The sequence below is a fragment of the Herpailurus yagouaroundi genome, unplaced genomic scaffold (genome assembly GCF_014898765.1).
Source record: "Herpailurus yagouaroundi ecotype Mexico unplaced genomic scaffold, PumYag 181, whole genome shotgun sequence".
NCBI classification, from domain to species: Eukaryota; Metazoa; Chordata; class Mammalia; order Carnivora; family Felidae; genus Herpailurus; species Herpailurus yagouaroundi.
The window spans coordinates 14031010-14057128 of NW_024412412.1; the positions used below are offsets into that span (position 1 = coordinate 14031010).

General features: G+C 46.8%; 1 protein-coding gene across 3 annotated transcripts in view; it reads left to right on the top strand.

Moving 5' to 3' along the window:
* Positions 1-26119, top strand: part of WWC2 (WW and C2 domain containing 2) — a 202070-nt gene that overhangs the window by 137649 nt on the left and 38302 nt on the right. For all 3 annotated transcript variants that reach the window (XM_040489881.1, XM_040489880.1, XM_040489882.1), the window contains 8 exons: positions 1994-2236; positions 7883-7972; positions 9022-9641; positions 12794-12923; positions 13725-13805; positions 13906-13992; positions 16633-16825; positions 18463-18627. In XM_040489881.1, the coding sequence (XP_040345815.1) occupies positions 1994-2236; positions 7883-7972; positions 9022-9641; positions 12794-12923; positions 13725-13805; positions 13906-13992; positions 16633-16825; positions 18463-18627 (1609 nt within the window). The remainder of the gene's footprint in view (positions 1-1993; positions 2237-7882; positions 7973-9021; positions 9642-12793; positions 12924-13724; positions 13806-13905; positions 13993-16632; positions 16826-18462; positions 18628-26119) is intronic.

Here is a 26119-nt window from a genome sequence, read left to right on the forward strand (position 1 = left end):
CATTTTGATGATTAATTTTCTGGTACATTGAGACAGTTGTGTATGGTTTTGTGCTTAAAGCTGATGTTACATCTATGGGAAGTGCAGACGGTGGGGGAAAATCACAAGTACGTTGTATATGCAGGGCCAGCTTAAGATGGGAGTTTTTGGTGTTTTTTTTTTTTTAAACTAAAACCAGAAACTGTGGAACTACTTCCATCTTTGTCCAGAAAACATTATTTTGTTCATCTTTTTCCTTCCCTTCTACAACTTCTTCTGTCTAAAAGTAAAAAAAAAAAAAAAAAAAAAATACCCCCTTTCTATCTACTTCTCATATTCTAGTATGTGCTGTAACAGCATCCAAAGTAACCATCCAGCTTTGTTGTTTTTTTTTTTTTAATTTTTTTTTTAATGTTTATTTATTTTTGAGACAGAGAGAGGCAGAGCATGAACGGGGGAGGGTCAGAGAGAGAGGGAGACACAGAATCGGAAGCAGGCTCCAGGCTCTGAGCTGTCAGCCCAGAGCCCGACGCGGGGCTTGAACTCACTGACTTTGAGATCGTGACCTGAGCCGAAGTCGGACGCTTCACCGACTGAGCCACCCAGGCGCCCCCAGCTTTGTTTTTTAATAAGAATATAGATTCCTTGTGCTAACATCAGTTGCATTCATAACTTACCTTGATGTTGTGCTCGTGGTCAAAACAACCACGTGCCATTTACCTCGTGAACAGTCCTGATGGTCCTCACGGTGCCGCAGAGCAAGTTCTTTGATTCAGACGGTCAGAACTTTTTTTTAAGTTTATTTATGTACTTTGTGATTGAGAGAGAGAGAGAGTGGGGAAGGGGCAGAGAGAGAGAGGAAGGGAGAGAATCCCAAGCAGGCTCCACACTGACAGCACAGAGCCTGACACGGGGCTCGAACTCACGATCCGTGAGATCATGGCCTGAACGGAAGCCAAGAGTCAGACGCTTAACCGACTGAGCCACCCACACGCCCCCAGAACATTCTGGTTCAGTCCGAAGTTAACTTTACCAATTAGCGTTAAGCAGTAGACATAGTAGAATCGGAGGTCAGGCAGAATTATGAAACCAGTGAAGTTCCCCTCTGCTGGTTTTTCCTCCTCCTCCCCCTTCTCCCCATCCCTGTCCCCCTCACCCCACCACCTGCTGTCACCGCGGTGGAGCCGCTTCAGCTGCCCGTCCTGGCGAAGGTCCACTGGGAGCTGCGTGCTCCTGGACAGCTCCTGCATACTCAGGGAAACCGGGTCAAGTGCGGGGATGTCTGCGGCGCTGGCTCCATGAGTGCTCCGCAAGCGGCGTGGGCACCGATGGCACAGTGCACAGCTTCCGGGCAGCAGGAGGCCTGGGGCGAGGCAGGGCTGCTCCCTTTCCCTTGGCGACGCGGAGCGTGCTGGATCGACTTTGTCGTATTACTGGTCAGCCAAGCCACTGCTCCGTCTTCTCCCCTCATCCTCCCCGACGGGCTGATAACCCGGCTGCCCCCCCCCAGCCGACCCCGGGGACCCCCATCTTACTAGGGGACAGCGTCTTCACCCAGAGGAACAAAACCTATAGTGATGTCACGGTAGCCATCATTTACCTGAGTTGTTTTTTTTTTTAAACGGAAGCCATCTGGGTATCCCTCCTGCCACCCTACCCAGGCAGTCGCACGTCCCGGCGGGCCTGCCCGGGGCTCCCGGCGCTCTCTGCTTTTTAAGCTTCGGTGTACTTTGACCTTCCCTCTTCTTTTTAGCTAGGCGGGTTTGCTTACTTGTGTCTTAAAGGTGAGGAACATGCAGCAGACCAAAGCCAGGTGTGGGGCGTCCCGGGGCTGGAGGGCGGGCTGCGGCTCTTACCTGCCTCCCAGCAGGCGATCACCGCCCCCCCCCCCCCCAGGGAGGGTCACCGGGTAGAGTCGGGAGGGCATCTAGACCCCCAGCCTTGGCTGGGTTGTGTCTTCCCTTTCCTGGGAGTTCTAAGTCTGTGCGCCCCTTTTCTTATCGCTTCATTTTAGTATGGCCAACTTGAAAATTGAACTGTCAAAACTGGACAGTGAGACCTGGCCCGGGGCGCTGGACATCGAGAAGGAGAAGCTGATGCTGATTAACGAGAAAGAAGAGCTTTTGAAGGAGCTGCAGTTTGTCACCCCACAAAAACGCACCCAAGATGAACTGGAGCACCTGGAGGCCGCCAGGCAGCGGCTGGAGGAGGAGCTGTTGTCCGTGAGGGGTCCGCCGAGCCGGGCACTGGCCGAAAGGTTCGTTTTCCTCCCTGGGGCCCCGGGCCCGGCAGCCCCCGGGGGTGCGTCTTCCCGTGCCCGGGTGCCCGTGCCCCCGGTCTCTGCAAATCTGCATTGCGGCTGTCCTTAGTGGCCCGAGCCCCAGCACCCAGGGCCTTTCTTTCTGTACGGCGGTGGAGCGCTGCCCTCCTGAGGCCCCGTGGTGTCAGCTCCCCTGTTGGGAACGTGAACTGCCGCGACAGACGTTGAATAAGTAAGGAATGTGGACATAAAACCAGGAATGCAGTATGTCGCTGACTGAGTGTGATAACAATGGCTATAAACTCTTGCACCCTGATAAGAAAGATTATCTGGACTGTTAGAGCCACTGAAGCTTCCTACTCTGGGTTTTATGACTCACAGGAATGCAAAAGTTTATTGCCTTTCATTTCACAAGGCAAAGACAACTTGCTCCCTTTGGGTGTCTTAACAGGTCACAAAATGTTCGCTTGGATTTGGTTTGTCAGTCGAAACCCTCCTGTGAAGCAGGTGAAGATGTAAAGGGAAATACTTGAAGCAGTTTCCCGATCTTTCTGTGGGAGGGTGTGAGTTGACCACTCCACGTAAAACAGCCAGTTGTGTGAGCGGGAATATCAGGCAGGTGCTGTGCCCAGGAGCCCCGTGTCCAGGCCTCACTGACGGACGTGGTCCGGACGGACCCCTGTTCCAGCCGTGGACCGTGCAGCCTTTCAGAACCACTGCACCAGGGGCGTCCGGGCAGCTCAGTCGGTTGAGCGTCCGACTTCGGCTCAGGTCTTGATCTCGTGGCTTGTAGGTTCGAGCCCCGCGTCGGGCTCTGTGCCGACAGCTAAGGGCCTGGAGCCTGCTTCCGATTCTGTGTCTCCCTCTCTCTCTGCTCCCCCACTCACTCTCTGTCTCGCGCTCTCAAAAATAAATAAAAACGTTAAAAAAAAAAGTTAAAAAAAAAAATCACTGCGCCAGCAAGCACTTTAGGCCAGCAGGTGAGGAGCAGTGCCTGTCCCGGAATGACAGGAAGGAAGGTCACGTTCATATAATTTCAAGTGACCTGGAAGTAACTTTAAGACACCCAGCCATAATCCAACCGCCTTTTTTTTTTTAATTTCTTGGCTTCTTGCCTTCTAATTCCTTGTCCCCTTAAGGTTGTGTGTCTATATAATGTCAAAATATTTGAAGTGTGGCGCGGCAAACAGTAAGAAGGAGAACCGCTGACGTTCCCGGGTAGGTGTTGGCCTGTGGACTTGCCTGCCCCGAGTTTAATCACCTGGTGAGAGTTGACTTCTGTGAGTTAAATGCCGGTCGAGAGGATGCCTGGCCACAGCTTTACGGAGCAGGCACACGCGTCAGAAGAGAAAGCCTCTGCACCTCACATTCCTGAAAGAATTCTCCTTGCCCACCTGCCGCTTCTTTCCTCCCCTTCTGCTCAGACATCTCTGTCTAGCAGTGCCGGCTGAAGGCTCTCTCCAAAGGTAGATGTCAGCAAGGCCGGCCAGGGAAAGATACACCCAACAAAGAGCAGAAGGAACAAAAAGTTGCGGAGAGAAGGCAGAGTCCCGTTGTATTCCTGAACTACCTTGATGTCCTGTCCGTGGTTACAGGTCTTAAATTTCTAGGGTAAAAGTTTGATAATCACCAGTGAATAGGACGGAATGAGTAGTTTTTGTGTGGCCCGCACACAAAGCAGCAAGCGTATTTGCGTCCTGTGTCACGCTTACGGAGTGTTATCTAATGACACAGGCCTCACGGGGCCAAGTGCGTCCCAGCCATTGTCTGTGGTGTGTGTCTGGGAAGGGCCTCTGCACGGCCTTTACGTTTGTTCTGGGAGAGAGAAAATAGGTGTGTGTTTGTTTTAATCAGGGTAGCGTCTTGTTTGTCTTTTTTATTAGAGCTAGAACTTCAAAAATGGCTAACGAAGTAGCATTAGAAATAGTTTGTTCCCAAGCACCGAGGCTTTGGCTTTCGTACTTTGGCTTGCGCATAATCCAAGAAATAACTGGAAATAACTGCCCAGATCCCAGCAGAAGCAGTAGGTGTGAACCCCTCAGGAAGAGGAACTATGAAATACATAAAAAAAGTACCAATTTAGTGAGATCCAGCCCTGGGTTTTGTATCGGATGGGGAGTAGGCAGTTTGACTCTCCTCCTGACTCAGGATGCCTGCGTGACCCTGTCTCCCACAATCGGATGTTAACGTTAGCAGGAAGGGAAGTGTGTATGTTTTATACTCGTAGTATGTTGTTGGCCAGAAGCAAATCTCCATCATTGTGTCGTAGTTTGAGGTTGAGGGGACTAACACCCTCTTGCTTGAGCAACTTAAACTTTCCTCACTGCTGTCCTTGGATACAAAACGGCCCAGCGTCTCCCATGTCCAAAAGAGCAGAGCCACCTGCCGAAGGGAGCACTCTGGGAGCACCGAGTCTTTTGCTGCCCGAGTAGACCCAGGTGGGTCGGCTTTGGAGTTTGTCGTCGTCAGCGGTTCTCCTTTACTCCTCCCCTGCGCTCTGTCACCTTTTCTACTTCTGCGTTATTTCCTTCTACTGTCTGTGCATAGAGTGTTTCCGCTCTGCTTATTGTTACTGTTGAACTGAAACAGGTGTCTTAGAAGGCAAGAGGGTGGCTCTGAACAGCGGGCTTCCTCGGTGCTACAGCAGGTGGTGGCCGGAGACACTTCCGGGAAATACGGGTCACCGCACAAGCCTTGGTTTCATCATAGAACAAACTGCTTCACCAGTACGGAACCCCTCCGCCCCCCCTTGGCATCTGCACGGCCGTCAAAGAAACCACTTCTGGGTCCCCCCAACTCTCCCCGTTTTCCATTTATGTTGTGGGTTTCTCATCATTTGGGGGGGGGTGGCCTCAGGCAAGATTCTGAGCCATGACTGAATTTACATCTCTGAAGGAGCTAAACTCTCCCGAATTTCGTGACCCCAGAGACCCCCAGCTTTGTGCCCCCAGCACCACCACTCTGGGCAGAGCACTCAGATGAGGCGAGGATGCTCCCACCTAGGGCAGCAAAGCAGTTTGGGAAGAGGACGACCTCCCTGTGAGGGATCAGCAGCAGAGAGAAATGGTTCTCAAATGAAAAACGTCACAGCGTCTAGGATTTCTCACACAGCTTCCGTATTCTCTCCATACAGCTACTGAAATTCTAAAACCTCTGTGCTTTTCCACAGCTGATAAGATCTTAACACTGCTCCTTCTTTTCTCACAAATCTCGTCTTAAATCTTGCCGAGATGTCTTCGTTGTTCCTTAATTATATGAATGTTTTTGTCTCTGCTTCTGAACAAATGTTAAAGCAAGTAGGTGGGGGTATGAGTGTCATTTATTTTTTAACGGAAAAGGAACGGCTCACTTGTATAGATGGCGTGACACTTTCCCTAGGTGGAAAGTTCTGGGTAGTCATCATCAGTCTTCATCAGTCTTTGAAACACCTCGGGCAGGTGCTTCTGTCTCTCAGGGAGTGAGGGCAGAGAGAGGGCGGATTGAAGGCCCTGCCCGGGGTCTTGTGTAGAGCAGAGGAATGGAGAGTGTGGACGGTAGGACCAGCGGGAGGGGCCGAGTTGAAATGACCCTTTCTCAGCTTGGAGAAGGGTTTGCGGAGCCTGGGATGCACCCTCGGGAAGGGGCTGATACCTGAACAGTTTCTTCTTATCCCTGGTCCAGAGGAAGTTGGGGAGAACGCTTCCTACAAAGGACCCCTGGGATCTGAGGGAGGCTGCGGGCTTCAGTGACTCCCTCGGAGACAAGGGCCAGGTGCTTGACCGAGGACGGCCACTCCACGGGAAGGGCTTCTGCGACTCTCCCGGGTGCTCCGTTGCGCTGCTCCCAGCAAAGACACAAGCGCAAGGGAGTGTCTTCAGGCAGCCCGGGCAGACCTGGGGCTCGCCTTCCAGGAGCTTCGGGTCTGACTGGGGAGCATGCAAACAAGAACAAGAGGCCGGGTCTCAGTGGTTCAAGTGACCATAAGAAGGCCTTCGCAGTCGGCTGGGGGAGGCCGCAATGGGGCCATCGCTTGTGCCTGAGAGGCGGAAAGCTTTGGATGCTAAAGTTCGCAGGAAACACGGTAATGTCATACCGAGGCCTCCTTAACCCACTGGAAAAGCCTTCATTTGTTCGAGCAGGATTTAGTTTTAAAACTTATCTAACGATGTTTCTCCTGTTTCGGAAGACATGGATTTGGGTAGGTTCTTGGGCTTTCTCCAGACCTTTATACCCTCTGATTCAGTTCATCTAATTCATATTCATTTTCTCCCCCGTTGAGTTTTTGTTTATATTTAAGAGATTAAAAAAAAATAGGGACTGTATTCCTTTTCGAATACACCTTTGAAAGCTGGGAATTAAGAATTTATCATGCTTTGAAGTGCTAAACAAAACGACAAGAATTGCTTTTTTTTTATTTTAACATATAATGAAATTGTGTGGGTGACACATCAAAGGACAGATAGCTATAAATAAAATATGGGCATGTTTCCTTACTGCCTAAAACATACATTTCAAAGAGGTGAGAAATTAGGGAGATTTTCTCTTTCTCCAAAAAAAAAAAAAAAATCGCTAATTTTTATATCCCCACCTTGCAAGGCGTGCTGAGGCTCTGAACAAAAAGCATGTGTTTTGATGTCTGTGGAGTACTTTCTCGTACATCACTGCATTTGATCCCTTTAACAGCCCTCGCGGGCAGACACAGTAGGATTTTAATCGCCGATTTGCAGAGGAGAAAACTGGGACCCCTTGACTAAAGTGACTCGTTTAAGGACACACGGTTCACAGCAGCAAATCCACTGGAAACCCTGGTGGTTTTCTGGGTCCCACTCTGCCGTGGTTGGCCGCGCCGGACGGGCTCAGGCCAGGGACGTCTGAAGTCCTTCAGTTGACACTGACCACAGGCCCGTTAACGTCTTAAAATAACCTCGTCAAAAACACGGTTCTCTAACCCTCAAAAAAAAATTTTTTTTTTTTAACTTGTTCGGTGGAACGTGGATGAAATTTCACGATAATGGGCACAGGCGATGAGATGCGTTACGGTAGGAAGCGAAATCACTTTTGTGCCTTTTCCTTGTTTAAACTGTTAAGCCCAAATGAGCTCACGCTGGCAATATGGACTAATTTGTTTCTTAATCGCTGAAATTCTCATCCGAGTAAGATTGGAATTGTTGTCACTGAATATTAGTCCGGAACGGTCCTTGTCAATTCCAGCCCTCACGGTGGTCCTTCACAGATTGGCTGTCGCTCCTGTCAAGTGTCGTAGTAATTTAAGCCCAGGTCCCAGGCCTGTGGAAGGATTCTGTAATCTGTGTTAGTGGTTTGTGGTTTTCCTCCTCGCTGTCTTTCTCTACCTCATAAGGGCACAGGGGCTTTTTTCTTTTTTTTTTTTTTTTTTAAGCCGTTTAAGAAAATAGCAGGTTATCAAAAGTTTTAAACTTCCCAGTAAAGTTGGACACTCGGGCTAGGTGTCCCTCTTCCTCTGGCGTGGCTGTGGACTCTGATGCCCACCTCACTCCTCGCTGCCCTTCTGATTTCTCTCTGGTCGACCCATTGGGATTTCCCCCTCGTGGCACATAATGTCTATGGAATCAGAATCTTCTCCTTCGGTTTCCACGCCTTACCGTAATTGCGTGGAAGTAAATGCATTTGTTTCCTTTTTTCCAGATTGCAGTTGGAAGAGCGAAGGAAAGAGCTGCTACAGAAACTTGAGGAGACTACTAAATTAACTACTTATTTGCACTCACAACTGAAAAGGTAAGCCTGTCCGGCCCTTGAGGGAGCAAGAACATTCAGGCATGTTTTGGTCCATCCTTGATGACTTGGGTCAACTCTTTGAAAGTAAATAAAATAGTGATGCCTGTACAGCTGAAACTTGGATGATCAGATTTAAAGTTGCGTAGATTTTTTTTTTTTCCCCACGAACCCCAAGGTCACAATGTGGAATATGTGTGAAATACGTTGCGGGAAGAAGATCTATTTTAGCTATGAGTGCATAGTTAGGAAAAGGACACATTTCTCCACCTCACCTTTTCCTTGAAAAAGGGAGGGCGGGGATGACTTGCCTTCAAATAATTAACTGCCCATTCGCTCCTTCAGTGTGCCCACAGAGGAGAGGAACGGACAGGGAGACGGGCTTGTGTGCAACCCCCTTATTCTTATAAGCTTGCCTTTTCCCTCTTTAGAGACTAAAAGCTTTATTCTTTAAGCAGAATAACTGCATTAACTACCATCTATGCTTTTTCTCCTCCTTCAATACTATTATTTTCAATTTTTTTAAGTGTTTATTGAGAAAGAGAGAGAGAGCATGAGCAGGGGAGGTGCAGAGAGAGAGAGGGCGACACAGAATCTGAAGCAGGCCCCAGGCTCTGAGCACAGAGCCTGACATAGGGGCTAGAACTCACAAACCGTGAGATGGTGACCTGAGCCGAAGTTGGACGCTTAACCAACGGAGCCACCCAGGTGCCCCTCCCCCTTCCACATTATTAAACTGCGTAGTTGCTTCTCGATATCTGTGCAGGTAGATTTATCAATAAGTAGTTATCACTTGTTTTTTCTTTTTTAATTTTGCAACAGGGAAATTAGTCAGAACAGAACTGCTATTTTGAGAGGACTCAGGGAGCCAGCCTGAAAGTGCTCAGGAGTCACCAAGGCTATAGGTGGTATAGTGGCAGCCACCCCCCCCCCCCACCCTGCCCCCGTCATGACGTTATTTGGCGCCTCGGGGGGCCGGAGGGGCCGGAGGGCGCGGTGCTCGGGTGTTGCGTGTCGTAGCAGGTGTCACAGTGAGTGCTTCCCCCCCTCAGCCTCTCTGCCAGCACCCTGTCCGTGTCATCCGGGAGCAGCCTGGGCTCCCTGGCCTCCAGCCGGGGGTCTCTGAACACGTCCAGCAGAGGGTCGCTCAGCTCCCTCAGTTCCGGAGAGCTCTATTACACCGGCCAGAGCGACCAGGTAGACGCGGATTACCAATGTAAACTGGACCTCCTTCTGCAGGAGAAAGGCGGCTACATTCCTTCTGGACCCATCACCACCATCCATGAAAACGAGGTGGTCAAGTCCCCCAGCCAGCCTGGCCAGAGCGGCCCCTGCGGGGCGGCAGCCACAGCCACAGGCCACACTCCCCCACGGACTGAGGCCCCCAAGTCTGTGACGTCCCTGTCCTCACGGTCCTCCCTCTCCTCCTTGTCCCCTCCCGGCTCCCCCCTGGTTCTGGAAGGCACGTTCCCCATGTCTTCCCACGATGTCCCTCTCCATCGGTTCACTGCTGACTTTGAAGACTGTGAATTGAGTAGCCATTTTGCAGACATTGGCCTCGGTGACAATCAGATCTTGCTGGACTCGAACTCAGGAGGAGTGTCCCAGTCTCTCGCAGAGGATAAAGACCTCAGCGAATGCGCCCGGGAGCCGTTGTATGAAGGAACTGCAGGTGAGCCGAGACCTTTGCTTCCACGCTTTCCCTCTTAATTATTTTCAGAAGAGTGACGGGAGGGTTACGTTTTCCACATAAACAAATTGTGCTGGCCCCCTTCTCTGTCTGCTGCGAATTCATTTTGGCTTCACTCGAGGAGGAGTTTTTATTGATATACCCGGACTAGACATTTTTTTCTTTAACAGCTAAAAGTCACTTTCCCTATTTAATAGACTTAATCGTTAAGTATCTGTCCTGTTGTCCAGAAACCCTCTGTACGGTGGCAGCTGGCTGGGAACATGTTTTGTGAACACACGTCATACTTCCACATAGATTCTCGTTCTGAAATAGCAAGGCAAAGAAGAGGGCTTTCTTTTAAAAGTTGCTCTAAAACAGATTAAAACCAAGGCAATTAGCATACCAGCTAATTAGTACCGGGGTTCAGTGTTTGGACTGCTCAGGGAATTCTATATAAATACAATTTTTGTTTCGTGCCAGACTCTCCCTTTCTGCCTCAAGTTAATTTGGGGAAAGCCGGTTCCGAGGTGCCGGTGTTACCCTGCCATCTTGTGGCCACGTTACTTTTTGCAGCCCCGGGGAAGGAGCTGCCCATTGACTTCTCACTGCTGCCTTTGTAGTCCGCCACAGAAACAGAGGGAGAATCGAATTCTTTTTCTTTTCATGTTTGTATCCCTTTGCAAGGCGGAAGCTTTCCATATATTCGGTGTGGCTGTAAAGCAAACAAGATGCCTTGCTTGCTGGCAAATGACCATAGCTGTGGCCTGAGGAGGAGGGTGGGTTTCGGAGCTCGCCCGGAAGGGAATGTGAAAGAAAAGCCCCAGTGCTGGGCCCCAGGAGCCCCGCTCCGATCTGCACTCGGCTACCTCGTACGCCCACGCGAGGGGGACAGGCCTCTTTACAAGCATTTTCCTGCCCTTTCGAGAAGACTGTTTTGTATTTCTGGTCCTAAGAATTCTAAGCATGAATTGATTGGCCAACTCAGACGTTTAAAGAGAGAGGCAGATCCATCGCGTTTGTGTGGTTTCTAGTACTGAAGGCCGAAGCGCCATCTGTTGGTGGCCCGGAGCAGGGGCAGAGGCAGGGCACGCGGGACACGGGTGTGGTTTGTGCGGCGCTGCCTGGAAGGAGCCAAAGTTACAAGTCCCGTGTTCATTCAGATCATCAGCATCAGAGACCAGAAGCACAGGAGTGGCGTTTCCCTAGTAGCCAGGAGGGAGCAGAAGCCAGCTGTGGGGCTGCCCTCCTGTCCCCCGGAAAGGAGTGCGGTGTCTGGGCCGTGCGTTCTGGCCCCGGAGCCCGTTCGGGCCTGCGCTCTTACTTTGGTGCAGTGAGCGTGAGCGCCTCACCCAGGCCGTCCGCCTTGTTGCTCCTCCCCTGGACAGTGGGAGTGACACACTGTGTCCACCTCGTGGGGTCCTGGGAGGACGGGTGCCTAACACCTCATGGGGTCCCGGGAGGAAAGGTGTCTCCACCTCGTGGGGTCCTGGGAGGACGGGTGTCATAGCACCTCCCTGCGCCGGCGCTCGGCTCTCAGTTCACGTGATTAATACCACCGTGTCACCAGAATTCTGTGCCATTCGTCTGTGCTTTGGACCTGAAGGATCTTGAGCGTTTCGGCTCTTTGCCCTCTTTGTGCGTCTGGAATTCTCTAGCGACTCTTCTCCACACTCAGTTCTCAGGGGCGGGGCAGGGAGGCCGGCCCGACAGCCGCCCGGGGTCCGAGCCCACCTGGGTCCTTCGGCCTCTGCCCGGCCGTAGCCTCGCTCCTGCCACTGGGTCTGCGGCTGTGTCCGAGAAGTCTGTGTCCGAAGCCCAGTGTCGCGGAAGCTTCCGGGACACGGCTTTTAGCTTTGAAACGCATATTCGATCGGAAAGCTGCTACTAAAAAGTCCCCCGAAAAGAATTACATCCGAGAGTTTTATTTGTGAAGAGTATCCAATGTCGAAGACAACTAAAAAGCACGTTTTTAACCATAAAGGCTAGTAATCCCCTTCAGGCCAGATCGCCAGCACTGGGTCCTCTCAGGGAGCGTCCGCCCTCCGTGCGGGGGCGGGCGGCCCATGGGGGTGACACGGCTCGGTGCCCCTCGCCACTCTGGAGTCTTCCGCAGGTAAAGTCGGACTTCCCTTATGCGCGTCTGGCTGGAGGCCAGAGACCCCGTCGGAATGACAACGAAGTCCTTCCAGTCGGTCTCTGTCATGGTCAAAGTCAATTTCAGCTGCTGTGGATATTCCTGGGGGTAATCAATAAATCATGCCGTCACCTTCACCCCTCACAAAGTGGGGGGTGGGCGGAGAGCGGCACTTGGTCATCAAGGAAAGAGCATTCCCGCCGCCGGAAATAAAAGGGGAAATGCAGCAATCAATCCCGTAATCTGAAGCCGTAAAATTTAAACGTCTTAACAAGATGTAAAGTCACGACTCAGAAGGGGGGCGAAATGCCTACCAGTCCTGATCCCTGCTCCCTCGCTGGAGGATGAAAGCGCTCCACAGGCTTGCTGCTTATTACATAGGATCGCAGCTTTAAATGAACGCTTCTTGGCTCACTGCAGGATGCAGAGTATGAATATGAGTTACAGATAAAAGTTAAGTGGTAGTTGGTGCTAAGGATTCAGTGGCACAAAGTTTGTTTTCAACGGTGTTAGCCGGTGAGGAATTCTAGAAGTCAAAGACTTTTTTTTTTTTTTTTTTTTTGCTTTTACTTCTGTGAGAGACGCAGAATATGGCCTGTGGAGAGAAGGGGAGGGCGAAAGAGGCAGGAGCCTGTCTGCCATTGAGTACTAGATACCCTCTGTTGCAGAAACACCTTTAATATTGGAGGGACGCGGCCTCCTTGCCGAGTGCGTGGTAACTGCAGTGACAGAGAGAGGCGAGGGCCCAGTGAGGGTGTCTGTCGTCTGCCCCTTCCCCTCACGTCCGCCAGGACAGAGGAAAACCGTAGTCTCTCCAACGACGACCAAACTAACCGGCGTCCCGAGAAGTCCCGGTGCCTCGCATCAGCTACATCTGTTGACTCACAAGGCAACGTCCTGGAGTCTCAGGCGGAAGGAAGTGTTTTGGATTTCTCATGACCAAACCGCGGGTGTGGTTTTATACTTAACTTTTCTGAATGATAAATCCTAAGAGGAACTATCGCTCGCCCCTCCCTAGATGTGGAAAAATCATTACCAAAAAGAAGAGCGATCCACTTGCTTGGGGAGAAAAGTGCTTGCGTGTCAGCTGCTGTGTCCGATGAGTCTGTGGCTGGAGACAGCGGGGTCTACGAAGCCTTCGTGAAACAGTAAGGACTTAGCGGGAGTGCTTTTCGGTGACCCTGTATGTCCTCATAGCTGCGCACGGAGGTTGGGGGGGGGGGGAGGACTCTGGACTGTGAGTGCACCAGCGCCCTTAGTCCGCTCGTGCAGTGGTAAGGGTCGTCGGTGTTAAAGAGGTGAGGTGCCTGAAAATTTCTGTACACCAAAAACATCCCACCTGACCCGCTTGGAGACTTAAAATTTGATTAAAAAATTTTTTTTGTTAATGTTCATTTATTTTTAAGAGAGAGAGAGAGTGTAAGCGGAGGAGGAACAGGGAGAGAGGGAGACACAGAACCCGAAGCAGGCTCCAGGCTCTGAGCCGTCAGCACGGAACCCGACGTGGGGCTCGAACCCACAAACTGTGAGATCGTGACCCAGGCCAAAGTCAGACGCTTAACTGACTGAGCCACCCAGGAGCCCCTAAAACTTGATTTTAATGAGAATATTGGAGGCGTTGGCCAGTACCCAAATGGCACATGAAGTTCCTTGTGTCTTTCTGAAAGCCTGGAGTATGTCTCGGGGTGTGGTGGGCCCCAAGGAGGCTCAGGAAAGTCTCAGGCATCAGGAAGTCTTTCCCCTCAAGGTTCGGAAGCAGACAGCTCTCGAAAAGGTGAAGAAAGATTTAAAAGAGTGAGCTTTCACTGGGGTCAGGTCCACTGGGTGGTGTCGGAGGGCTGTGAATTCATGTTTTCATTCGGAATCATTAAGTGGCAAACGGTAACCATCACGGTCAATACCCCTGCTCCTAAATGGGTCCCCTACACCCGCTGTCGCCCTGTCCCTAGGCCTAGTGAAGTTGAAGATGTTCCGTACAGTGAAGGGGATGTCACCATCGTGGAGACTGCCCAGGTGCAGATCGGACTCAGGTAAGGGAAGGCCCCCCGGGGACGGACGGTGTTCTGGAACTCGGTGCAGCATCGAGTGGCCTGTGCTCTCTCCTGGTCTCATCAGCTCCTCTCTTGACAGATATGATGCCAGAAGGTCAAGTTTCATGGTGATTTTAGCACAGCTCCGAAATCTCCATGCCTTCCTGATACCTCACACTTCAAAAGTGTAAGTAAAATTAGCGAAGAACAAGTAGGGGAACTGAAAATTGTTCCCGTCTGATAAATTGTCTGTTGTAACCGAGCAGTTCATCCAGGTAAAGATGAGAAGGACATGGCCGGGCCGACCACGTCTTAATCCACAGTGGATAAAACAGAAGCGGAGAATGTGCAAAAACCATATTAGATGTTGATCCTTATGCAGCCAATTCGTTAATTAGCCTGGGAACCAAGATTTTTGAATCTCCCTTTACAGCCAGAAATTCTATATTGTGCTATGTTGGGGCCTGGTTGTTGTTGTTGTTGTTGTTGTTTTTTAATTTAATTAAAATGTTTGTGGTTGCCTAATTATGACGGCTGTTGGTTTGCAGGGATTTTCTGATCTGTTACAAGAAAATGTGGTGATTAAATTTATCGGTACAACTTTGCCAAACACCTTATCGTGTTACGTGTAACGCGTCCTTAACATCAAGTATTCGTTTCCCCGTGACCATTAATTTCTTAAAGTTACTTCACGTCGTCAAATGAAGTGATGTCATTACTGCTCCGTAGTCTGTTGCTTAGGGACTGTGTTTCCTGACAGGTATCTCTAGCAACCTTTACCACCATTCACACTTTCTGGAGTCAGCGTTTCAGGGACTCTCTTAACAGTCCATGGCTATAGAGCACCAGAAAGAAGCCAGATTTCAACTGAGCACCTCTGACTTCAAATCCAGAATCCATATGTCCTACAGCCTTGCACTCAATAATATGTTCAGTTTGCCAGTACAAGGGCTTGGAAAAAAGAAAGTCCTATTGAGGGGTGACTCCCCCCTCCCCAGACTCTGTACCCAGCCAGGTGGATGTTTTTCTCGTTGATAAAGTATATTCCTCAATGAGAAAGACATTGAACAGAGTAAATGTAAGAGTTCTGGATGCTTTCCCTATGGGTTTACTTTTAACCACACCTGAATATTCTAAGAATCGTCAGAGAAAAACTAGATCTAAATAAAAATGTAGCTAGATGGAGATCATTCAGTAGGCAGTAGATTAGAGCTAGTGGGTGTCTGTGTGTTAATGATCGTCAAAGCCAGAGGGGCGTAAGATTTCAGGGGGGGAGTGGGCTCACAGGACCTCCTGAGTCAAGGTGTGGGTGGGATCTGCATTAATAGCAAGACCAGTAAAGAAGGAATGCTTACTGGGGAGTATCCGGATCACCCCAGAGAGCCTGCTTCCCAGGACTGAGATTAGGAAGTCCAGCCAGGGAAGAGTGGCTTCGTATTGTTATTTGTGACTTCTCCCTGCCAGTAAATACGCGGACATACTGGGGCGTTGGCAGCCTTTTCATTGCAGGGTGGCGGGTCTGGGAGATGACGGTTCCCCCAGGGATCGAACCTATGAACAGGGAGAGCCAGCCCACAAGCCCAGGAGACAACCACAGAAGGGCCCAAGATCAGGCATTTTCTCAACCTCGTCCTGTCGGGGCAGGGCTCCCCAAATGTCCTGCCACTGCCACTCCGGTCACTCTCACGTTCCCCCCAGGGAGTCACAAAGCGCCCCTGAGGTACGGTGACAACCAGCACAGCTCAGGACCCGTGTCAGCACTCAGGCAGTGAGTTCAGCAGGCTCTTCTGCAACCCCCACCCCCTGTCCCCGCCAGCTCACAGGCAGTCACTCCTCTAACTGGTCTGAACTTCCCCGAGACGCATAGCGCCACGTTCCTAAACCCGTACCTGAAAGCCTTGGCCCAAATAATGACACTACAAAAAGTGACAGCTTGTGTGAAATATCTTCGGCCAAGGCCCACTAGTCTACTAATGCTGAACCTCCGTAATCAGTGTCGATGTCAAATACGGAAATAACGTGACGTGCCTCGGCCCTGCACGTGAATTTACAGCTTTCATAATTGGAGACAGGCATCTTTTAGAGTATGAATTAGATAAGGCTGGAATTGGGGGTGGGGGAGGGACTCAAGGGGTGTTCTCTTTCTGGGATTGAAAAGAAAATACCTCGCGCTGTTTCTAAGAATTGTGAACCCTCACCTAACGGGTGCTTAGAAAAATCATTTGAAGGTAGTGTTAGAAGTTAGCGTTTTCCGCGAACTCTTCCTCCGAATTTTACAAAGCATAAGCCTCTTAAAACAGTTTGTCGCATCTGAAACTTCCGTGATGCTAGACAATTAAAATTTTTAAGTTTTCTTATATGCTACTTAGCCTTTCTTTTTCACTAGTAGGATAATGTATTCCATTCCTGGGAAATGATCATAAACACCTCTTGTGTAACACTGAGGGTGAGTATTTTTTGGGACAAAGACAGCATGATTCTGTCTTCCCAGGCTCAGGAAGCTTTATTTTGGAATTGGCTGTACGTGGGCAGGTGGGACGTGAAATTCGTCCGCCCCGCAGATTTTCTTCCTCTTCACTTTCCCATCGTGCGCCTCTGCCGCAGCCCTGTGGCGAGTGGCAGGCTGGGGCATAGCCTGCCGGGGTGGGTCACAAACACGGCCCCTCTGCCGCCGAGCTCGGACGGACCTGTTATGGCACCAGTCATGGTTGACCATGAACTCCGTGTTCCCGTGTTTCTCTCTTTTGCGGATCATTTCAGACGATAACTGTGAGTCTGGGATCACTGAAGTGCGCGTGAAATCCGTTTTACTCTTGTTCTTTCGCAGATATTTCAGGGTTGCTCTGCTTCCCTCCTCAACTGACGTCAGCTGTCTGTTTCGAACGAAAGTCCATCTAGCCACAGAATCCATTCTGTTCAATGATATGTTCCGAGTGGCCATCTCCCAAACAGCCTTACAGCAGAAGACGCTGAGAGTGGATCTCTGCTCTGTCAGTAAACACCAAAGTGAACAATGCCTGGTAGGTCGTGTTGCAATTAACCATTATCAAGTAACACCTCTGGTTGCATATCCTGACAATAGCCATCTAGCTGCCGTTTGCCTGTGCCGATACCGCTCTAGATCCGCCCAGTGCCATGGACACACCCAGTGACGGGTTCCTTTTTTTTTTTTTTTTTTAAATCTGGAGTAGTGATTTCTGGCTTTCATCCTCTTATTCAAGAACTTTCAAATCTGCTTCTTAACTGTGATTTTCTGGAAACCTACCCAGTCTACCCTTTGGCTAAAGCCGAACTCTGAGCTCTGTCACGACTGTCACTCCGAGCGTGTTTATTATTCCCAGCACGAGTGTTGTGCTCGGTGCTCCGTATGCGTTCTGTCATTTAATCCTCGCGACTGTCCTAGGGAAAAGGTATGATGACCCTCCTTTCAGATAAAGAACTGCTATACGAGGTAGCGTGTCCGGGGTCACACAGCTGGTGAGGGATGGAACCAGGTATCAAAATGCACCCCACGCATAATGCACCGTCACAGATTGAAATCAGGCGGGAGTCTGACTGTGTAGTCCCATTATTCTCCCCAGTCCTGACGTTGCAGCTTCTAGGAAGACTTCAGTGTTGCTGTTGAGAGGAATATGATATTTAAACGCTAAAGCAAAAGACTTCATATGTCACTAAAAGTGAGTTTTGCTCACCACTGTACATAATAACCAGAGAACCGTTGCACAGCAGGAAGGTGACACGGGGGGGTCAGATGTGAGCCTCTAGAGGTGTGCCCATGCGTTCAACAACAGCACGGGTCTCTGGTTGACTCTCCTTGGTGGTACAATGGGAAGCACGAAAACACGCTTCATGACGAGCAAAGTTTAAAAGGTAGAGAGACTTCTTATAAGTATTTCCTTTTCTTTATATGAAAACAATATTTGATAATATTACCTGAGAATAAAAAAAAAAAAGAAGCAAAGCTAACAGACAGACTCATTAGGCTGTCAGAAAGGCGTGTAGCACAATAGATACGGATGTCGGGAGCGCTATAAAATTAGTAGGTATGTTAATTAATCTCCTTTAAAAAAAATGATACAGTTCAGTTAGATTCTGGCTCATATGTGTGATTCGCTGGAATGTAAAAGCTTTTTTTGACGTACTACTAACTTACCCAAATTAAAATTTTGCTGTCTGGTCTCTCATTTAAGAACCACTATAGAGTTTTTATTTGTTTTTGAACTTTACAGTGGACAATGGGTTTTTGTGAGTAATAATCAAATGTTGCAGCATATTGTAAGAGGTATTATGGTTTCTGCTTCGTCGTTTACTCTTTCAATTTTCATTTTTTGTCTTTTCATTTAAAAATAATTCCACACGTACAGAAAGTTGCATGCTCTGTCATTAGGTTTTGGCAAAATAGTATCTCACAAAATAATCCTAGGGTTGGCTTCTAGATTGGGATTATTTCTTATTTAGTCGCACCTAAAAATATAAGACATCTTCAGGTTTAAAAAAAAAAAAAATCCACCGATGCTTTAGAACATGAGTATTGCATGTTTTAAATCCTAACACAAGCTTTCCCAATAATCTTAATTGTATGAGAGGAAGCAAATATGAATTTAAACATGTTATTTTCTCTCTTCTTTGCTCCCCCCGCCCCCTTCATTTCACATAGGCTGGAACTCAGATCAGTTTGGCCGACTTACCGTTTTCCAATGAGATTTTCACTCTGTGGTATAACTTGCTGCCTTCTAAACAAATGTCTCGCAAAAAGAATGGCGAAGAAAATGAGGATTCCGTATTTCAACCAGACCAGCCGTTAATCGAGCCTATAGACTTGGTGAGTCACGTTCGGAGAAAGGGCTCATAGTATGACCGGATGAAACCGTGCAGAATGGCCGCGGTGCCCTGTTGCTCCCGCGCGCTGTCACATAACTGTCCTCTCCTCCTCTGACCGCTCACCCTTCCTCCCAGCTTCCCAACAACGACGACACCAGACGCTCATTTCTGCTCACACCTCGTTCCGTCACAATAAACCGATGCAGAGCCTTCATTGGTTTAGGTGACCGTGGAAGACCTTTTGATTTAAATTTATACTTCCGTGCGGTTGTGTGCGTGTCTTTGATTCCTCTGCCAGGTTATCCGTTCGGAAGTCTGGTAATTTGCAAATGTTAAATCGTCAAGGCCAAAGAGGGCCTTCGTTTCTATCCGTGGCATCAATGTCCATAAGTAGTTTTCCAGGAAAAAGGTTTTTTTGTAACCAACAGCCATACTTCCAAGGTTTCAGAAAACGTACAGAGGGGCATTTGGGGAGGCCGTTCATCGCTGACTTGGCATTTGTGAACCTTGTTACCGAGTTCAAGTTTATTTTCGATTATCTGTGGGGAAAGAGCTTACTAAGCAGAAGTCAGATAATCACTGATCATCGACCGTGTGCAGGGCGCCAGAGTGGACGTCGCGGTGGGTGCTGAAGGGGGCGCAGATGCCGGGAGAGCTTGCACTCCATGCCCGCGGCCTGCCGGGCGTCAGGCCCCCAGGGTGATGGAATGCGACGTCGCCTTTGAGAGTGCTTCTGTAATGGTCACACTGTGGGGAAATGGCTGCTCACAGCTCGATGCAGTGTAACTCACATACCACACGGTTCCTCCACTTAACACGTACTTCGCCCATCTGAAGCACGCAGTTCAGTGGCTTTTAGTATGTTCACGGGGTTGGGCCTCCAGCACCACAATCTGGTGTTAGAACATTGTCGTCATCCCTGAAAGAAGCCCTGTGCCCGTTAGCGGTCCCTCCCCGTTCTCCCTAACCCCTGTCCCCCAAGGCAACCACTCGTCTTTCTGTCTCTCTACATTTGCTTGTTACGGACATGTCAGATAAATGGGATAAGACGGTATTTGTTGTTTTGTGACTACCTCTTTCCCTCAGCGTACTGTTTTCAGGGTCCATCCATATTCCGGCATGTGTTAGTACCTCATTCCTTTTTATTGCCAAATAATACTGCATCATATGGATATACCACCTTTTTTCTGTCTGTTCATCAGCTGATGGGCATTTGGTCTGTTTCTGCTTTAAAAAACTTTTTTTTAATGTTTATTTATTTTTTGAGAAACAGAGAGAGAGCACAAGCAGGGGAAGGGCAGAGAGAGAGGGAAACACAGAATCCGAAGCAGGCTCCAGGCTCTGAGCTGTCAGCACAGAGCCCGACACGGGGCTCAAACCCACGAACCGTGAGATCGTGACCTGAGCCGAAGTTGGACACTTAACCCATTGAGCCACCCAGGCACCCCGTTTCCCTACACTCTTACCACAAATCTGGCCTTCTGATTTTAGCCATGTTAGTGTTGTGTGAAGTACGATCTCGTTATGGTTTTGATTTATACCCCTGATGACTAATGATACTGAGCATATTTTCATGGACTTACTGGCCATTAGTATGTTTTTTTCTTTTTTTTTTTTCTTTAAATCCATGTTAGTTAACATACAGTGTAATAATGATTTCAAGAATAGAATTTAGTGATTCATCACTTACATATAATACCCAGTGCTCATCCCAACAAGTTTGCTCCTTAATGCCCATCACCCATTTAGCCCAGCCCCCCACCCAACGCCCCACCAGCAACCCTCAATTTGTTCTCTGTATCTAAGACTCTCTTATGGTTTGCCTCCCTCTCTGTTTTTATCTTATTTTTGCTTCCCTTCCCCTATGTGCATCTGTTTTGTGTCTTAAATTCCACATATGAGTGAAATCACATGATATTTGTCTTTCTCTGACTTGTTTCGCTTAGCATAATACACTCTAGTTCCATCCACACTGTTGCAAGTGGCACGATTTCATTCTTTTTGATCACCAAGTAGTATTCTATGTATATATACACCACATCTTCTTTACCCACTCATTAGTCGATGGACATTTGGGCTCTTTCCATAATTTGTCTATTGTCAAGAGCGCTGCTATAAACATTGGGGTGCATGTGCCCCTTCGAATCAGCATTTTTGTATCCTTGGATAAATACTGAGTAGCGCAATTGCTGGGTCATAGGGTAGCTCTATTTTTAGTTTTTTGAGGAACCTCCACATTGTTCTCCAGAGTGGCTACACCAGTTTGCATTCCCGCCAACAGTGCATTCCCACCGCGTCCTCGCCAACATCTGTTGTTGCCTGAGTTGTTAACGCTAGCCATTCTGACAGGTGTGAGGTGGTATCTCACTGTGATTTTGATTCGTATTTCCCTGATGATGAATGATGTTGAACATCTTTTCATGTGTCTGTTAGTCATCTGGATGTCTTCTCTGGAAAAGTGTCTATTCATGTCTTTTGCCCATTTCTTCACTGGATTATTTGTTTTTTGGGTGTTGAGTTTGATAAGTTCTTTGTAGATTTTGGATACTAACCCTTTATCTGATATGTCGTTTGCAAATATCTTCTCCCATTCTGTCGGTTGCCTTTTAGTTTTGCTGATTGTTTGCTGTGCAGGAAGCTTTTTACCTTGATGAGGTCCCAATAGTTCATTTTTGCTTTTATCTCCTTGCCTCCAAAGACATGTCAAGTAAGAAGTTGCTGCAGCCGAGGTCAAAGAGGTTATTGCCTGTTTTCTCCTCTAGGATTTTGATGGCTTCCTGTCTTGCAAATTTAGCTCTTTTGTCCACTTTGAGTTTATTTGTGTGTATGATATAAGAAAGTGGTCCAGGTTCATTCTTCTACATGTTGCTGCCCTGTTTTCCCGACACCATTTGTTGAAGAGATTGTCTTTTTTCCATCAGATATTCTTTCCTGCTTCGTTGGAGATTAGTTGGCCATACGTTTGTGGGTCCATTCCTGGGTTCTCTCTTCTGTTCCATTGATCTAGGTGTCTGTTTTTGTGCTAGTACCATACTGTCTTGATGATTACAGCTTCGTAATCTAGCTTGAAGTCCAGAATTGTGATGCCTCCAGTTTTGGTTTTCCTTTTCAACATTACTTTGGCTATTCGGGATCTTTTTTGGTTCCAGACAAATTTTAGAATTGTTTGTTCTAGCTCTGTGAAGAATGCTGGTGTTATTTTGATAGGGATTACATTGACTATGTAGATTGCTTTGGATAGTATCTACATTTTAACAATATTTCTTCTTCCAATCCATGAGCATGGAATGTTTTTCCAGTTCTTTGTGTCTTCCCTTTCTTTCATAAACTTTCTGTAGTTTTCAGGGTATAGATCTTTTATCTCTTTGGTAATTTGGTTTATTCCTTGGTATTTTATGGTCATAGCACAGTTGTAAATGGGATCAGTTCCTTGATTTATTTCTCTTTCTGCTGCTTCATTATGGGTGTATAGAAATGCAACCAATTTCTGTACGTTGATTTTATATCCTGTGACTTTGCTGAATTCATGGATCAGTTCTAGCAGTTTTTTGGTGGAGTCCTTTGGGTTTTCCATGTAGAGTATCGTTTCATCTGCGAAGAGTGGAAGTTTGACTTCCTCCTTGCCAGTTTGGATGCCTTTTATTTCTTTTTGTTGTCTGATTGCTAAGGCCAGGACTTCTAACACTGTGTTGAGTATCAGTGGTGCGAGTGGACATCCCTGTTATGTTCCTGACCTTAGAGGGAAAGCTTTCAGTTTTTCCCCATTGAGGATGATATTAGCTGTGGGTCTTTCGTATATGGACTTTATGATCTTGAAGTATGGTCCTTCTATCCCTACTTTCTTGCAAGTTTTTATCAAGAAATGATGCTGTATTTTGTCAGATGCTTTTTCCGCATCTATTGAGAGGATCATGTGGTTCTTATCCTTTTATCAGTGTGATGTACCTCATTAATTGATTTGCGGATTTTGATAAATCCCATTTGATCATGGTGAATAATTCTTTTAATGTATTGTTGTTTCTGGTTTGCTAGTATTTTATTGAGAATTTTCGCATCCATGTTCATCAGGGAAATTGGTCTGTGGTTCTCCTTTTTAATGGGGTCTTTGTCTGGTTTTGGAATCAAGGTAATGCTGGGCCATTAGTATATTTAAAAAAATTTTTTTGAGAACTGTCTATTCAGATCCTTTCTCTTTGTTTTAAATTCTTTATCATTTTATTTTATTATCTCTTTATTAATTATCATTTTATTATTGAGTGATAAGAGTTCCTTGTGTAGTCTTGACACAAATCCTTTATCCAACAAATGACTTACAAATATCCTCTCTCATTCTATGGGTTTCTTTTCACTTTTTAAAAACTAATTAGTTAATTAATTTTTGATAGAGGGCAGGCGCAAGTGAGTGAGGGGCAGAGAGAGAGGGAGAATGGGAGAGAGAGAGGGAACCCTATGCTGACATCATGGAGCCCAATGTGGGGCTCAAGCTGACCTGACATGGGGCTCAAACTCATAAACCATGAGATCATGACCTGAGTCAAAGTCAGATGCTTAACGGACTGAGCCACTCAGGTGCCCCTTCACTTTCTTGATGGTTTTGTTTGAAGTACAAAATTTTTAATTTTGATAAACGTCCGGATTGTTTCTTTCTTTTATTGCTTCTGCTGTTGATGTCATATCTAAGAAGGCTTTGCCTAACCAAACATCACAAAGATTTATGCCTGTGTTTTCTTCTGAGTGTTTTACAGTTTAGTCTCATTTTTAGGTCTCCAGTCCACTTGGATTGTTCTTTATGTGTGATGTCAGGAGTGTGTCCAACTTCATTTTCTTGTATTGTGGGTGTGTGATTGTCCCCAGTACCACTTATTGAAAACACGGTCTTTCCCCAGTGAATTATCTTGGCACCGTTTCTAAAAATCAGTTTGCCGTAAGTGTGATTGTTTATATTTCTGGACTCCAAATTCTGTTCCATTAATCTGTATGTCTGTATTTATGCCAGCACCACACTACTGTGATGACTGTAGCTTTGTAGTTATTTTGGAATCAGAACATGTGCATCATCCAACTTTGTTTTTCTTTTGTAGGATGGTTTGTCTTATTCATGGTCCCTTGCATTTCCGTATTTCTGCAAAAAAAAAAAAAAAAAGGCAGCTAGTCTGTAGGTCGGTTGAGGGGTGGGGTGGGTATTGTCATCTTCACAGTTTTAACTCTTCTTATCCATGGATTTGGGATATCTTCCCATTTATTTAGGTCTTCATTAACCTCTTTAAAAAATGTTTTCTAGTTTTCACAGCCCAAATTTGCACTTCTTTGATTAATTTTATTCTTTTTGATGCTATTGTAAATAGAAATATTTTCTTAATTTCATTTTCAGATTTATCTTGCAGTCCTACAACCTTACTGAACTGGTTTATTGGGTCTAATAGTGTTTTCGTGGATTCCTTAGAATGTCCTGTACATAAGATCATATCTTCTGCAAATAGAGTCGGTTTTACTTCTTCCTTTCCAGTTCCTTTTAACTTCTTTTTCTTGCCTCTTCATCCTGGCCTGAACCTGCAATACGATATTGAAAGAAATGGCGAGAACAGACAAAATTCTGTTCTTTGTCGTGTATGTGATCTTGTAGGGAAGCTTCCAGTCTTCCACTATTACGTATGATTTTTGCTGTAGTTGTTGTAGTTGCCTTTTGTTAAGTTGAGGAAAATCCTTTTCCTAGTTTGTTGAGTGTTTTATCATAGACACTGTTGGATTTAACCAGTGCTTTTCTTCTGCATCTATTGAGATGACATGTGTTTTTTGTCCTTTATTCTCTTCATACGGTTTACTGATTTCAGATGTCAGACCAGCTTCTCATTCCTAAGATAAATCCCACTTGGTCATGGTGTATAATCCTTTTTCTATATTAGATTCAGTTTTCTAGTATTTTGTTGAGACCCTTTTTTACGTCTGTATTCGTCGTTTTCTTCTGATCACCTTGTCTAGTTTCAACATTAGGGTAATTCTGATCAGGGAATGAGTTAGGAAGCGTTCCCTCCTCATCTACCATTTGAGAAGAATTGGCATGAATTCTTTATATGTTTGGTAGAATTTGGCAGTGAAGCCCTCTGAGTTTGGACTCGGTGGGAAGTTTTTTGTTTACTAATTCAATCTCTTGTTCTCAGTCTACTCAGAATTTTGTTATAATACCACTTTGAGTAGTTCGCGTCTTTCTGGAATGTGCTCACTTTATCTAGTTTCTCCAACTTGTTGGCAGACGGTTGTTGCTAGTAACCTTTATCATTCATTTTATATCTCTAAAGTTGATAGTGATGTTCCCTCTTTTGCTCCTGATTTCAGTAACTTGAACTTTCTTTCCATTTTTCTTGGTCAGTCTAGCTAAAGGTTTTTACTTTTTTGAATCTTTTCAAAGAATCGACTTTTGGTTTCCTTGATCTTCTCTAATATTTCTCTATTCACCGTTTTGTGAATTTCTACTCTGGTGTTTATTATTTCCTTCCTTCTGATTGCTTTAGGTGTACTCTTTACTCTTCTTTCCATTTTCTTCAGGTGGAAGGTTAGGTTACAGATTTGAGATCTTTCTTCTGTTTTAACACAGGCACTTAACACTGTAAATTTCTTGCTGAGCACTGCTGTAAGCAGCATCTTACAAACTTCAGTATGTTTTAATTTTCATTCAGCTCTTAAATATTTTCTCATTTTCCTTGTGACTCCTTTGACTCATTGGTTATTTAGGAGTGTGTTGATTTTCACATCTGTTATTTCTTATTGTTTCCTTCTGTTATTGATTTTTAATTTCCTTACAGTGTGGTCACAGAATATATTTTGTAGGACTTCAGTCCTTTTAAGTCTGTTGAGGTTTGTTTCACGGCCTAGCATGTTCTGCCGTTCCTGGAGAATGTGCCATGTGCACTTGAGAAGGATGTGTATTCCGCTCTTGCTGGGTGAGTTTTCTATAGGTGTTTGTTAGGTCTCGTTTGTTCACAGTGTTGTTATATGCATACATATGCCTTCTTATTACACTTTTTATCGTATCCTAATCTCACTTTAACTTGTTTCTTTTGTGGAGGGGAGTGATGGAGAGATTTATAGCAGAGCGTACAGATCTGATATGAATTTTCCAGTGACTTTTCACAAAGCAAGCACACCTGTGTGGCTCCCACCCGCATCAAGGTATAGTGCATTATCAGCACCCCAGCGCCCTCCCTGGTGCCCCCGTCCTAGTCATTACCACGCTCCCCTAAAGGTAATCTCTACTCTGACGTCTGTCTCTGAACTTTACATAATGGAATCTTTCGGTATATGTTATGTTATGTCTGGCATCTCGTGCTCACCATTATGTCTGTGAGAGTCATCTGTGTTATTTTGTGTGATTGTAGCTCATTCGTGCTCACTGTTGTGCAATATTTCATTGTGTAATTTTATCACAGTTTATTTATCCATTCTGCTATCGATGGACATTTGAGTTTCTGATTTGGAGGCGACTAGGATTAGTGCTG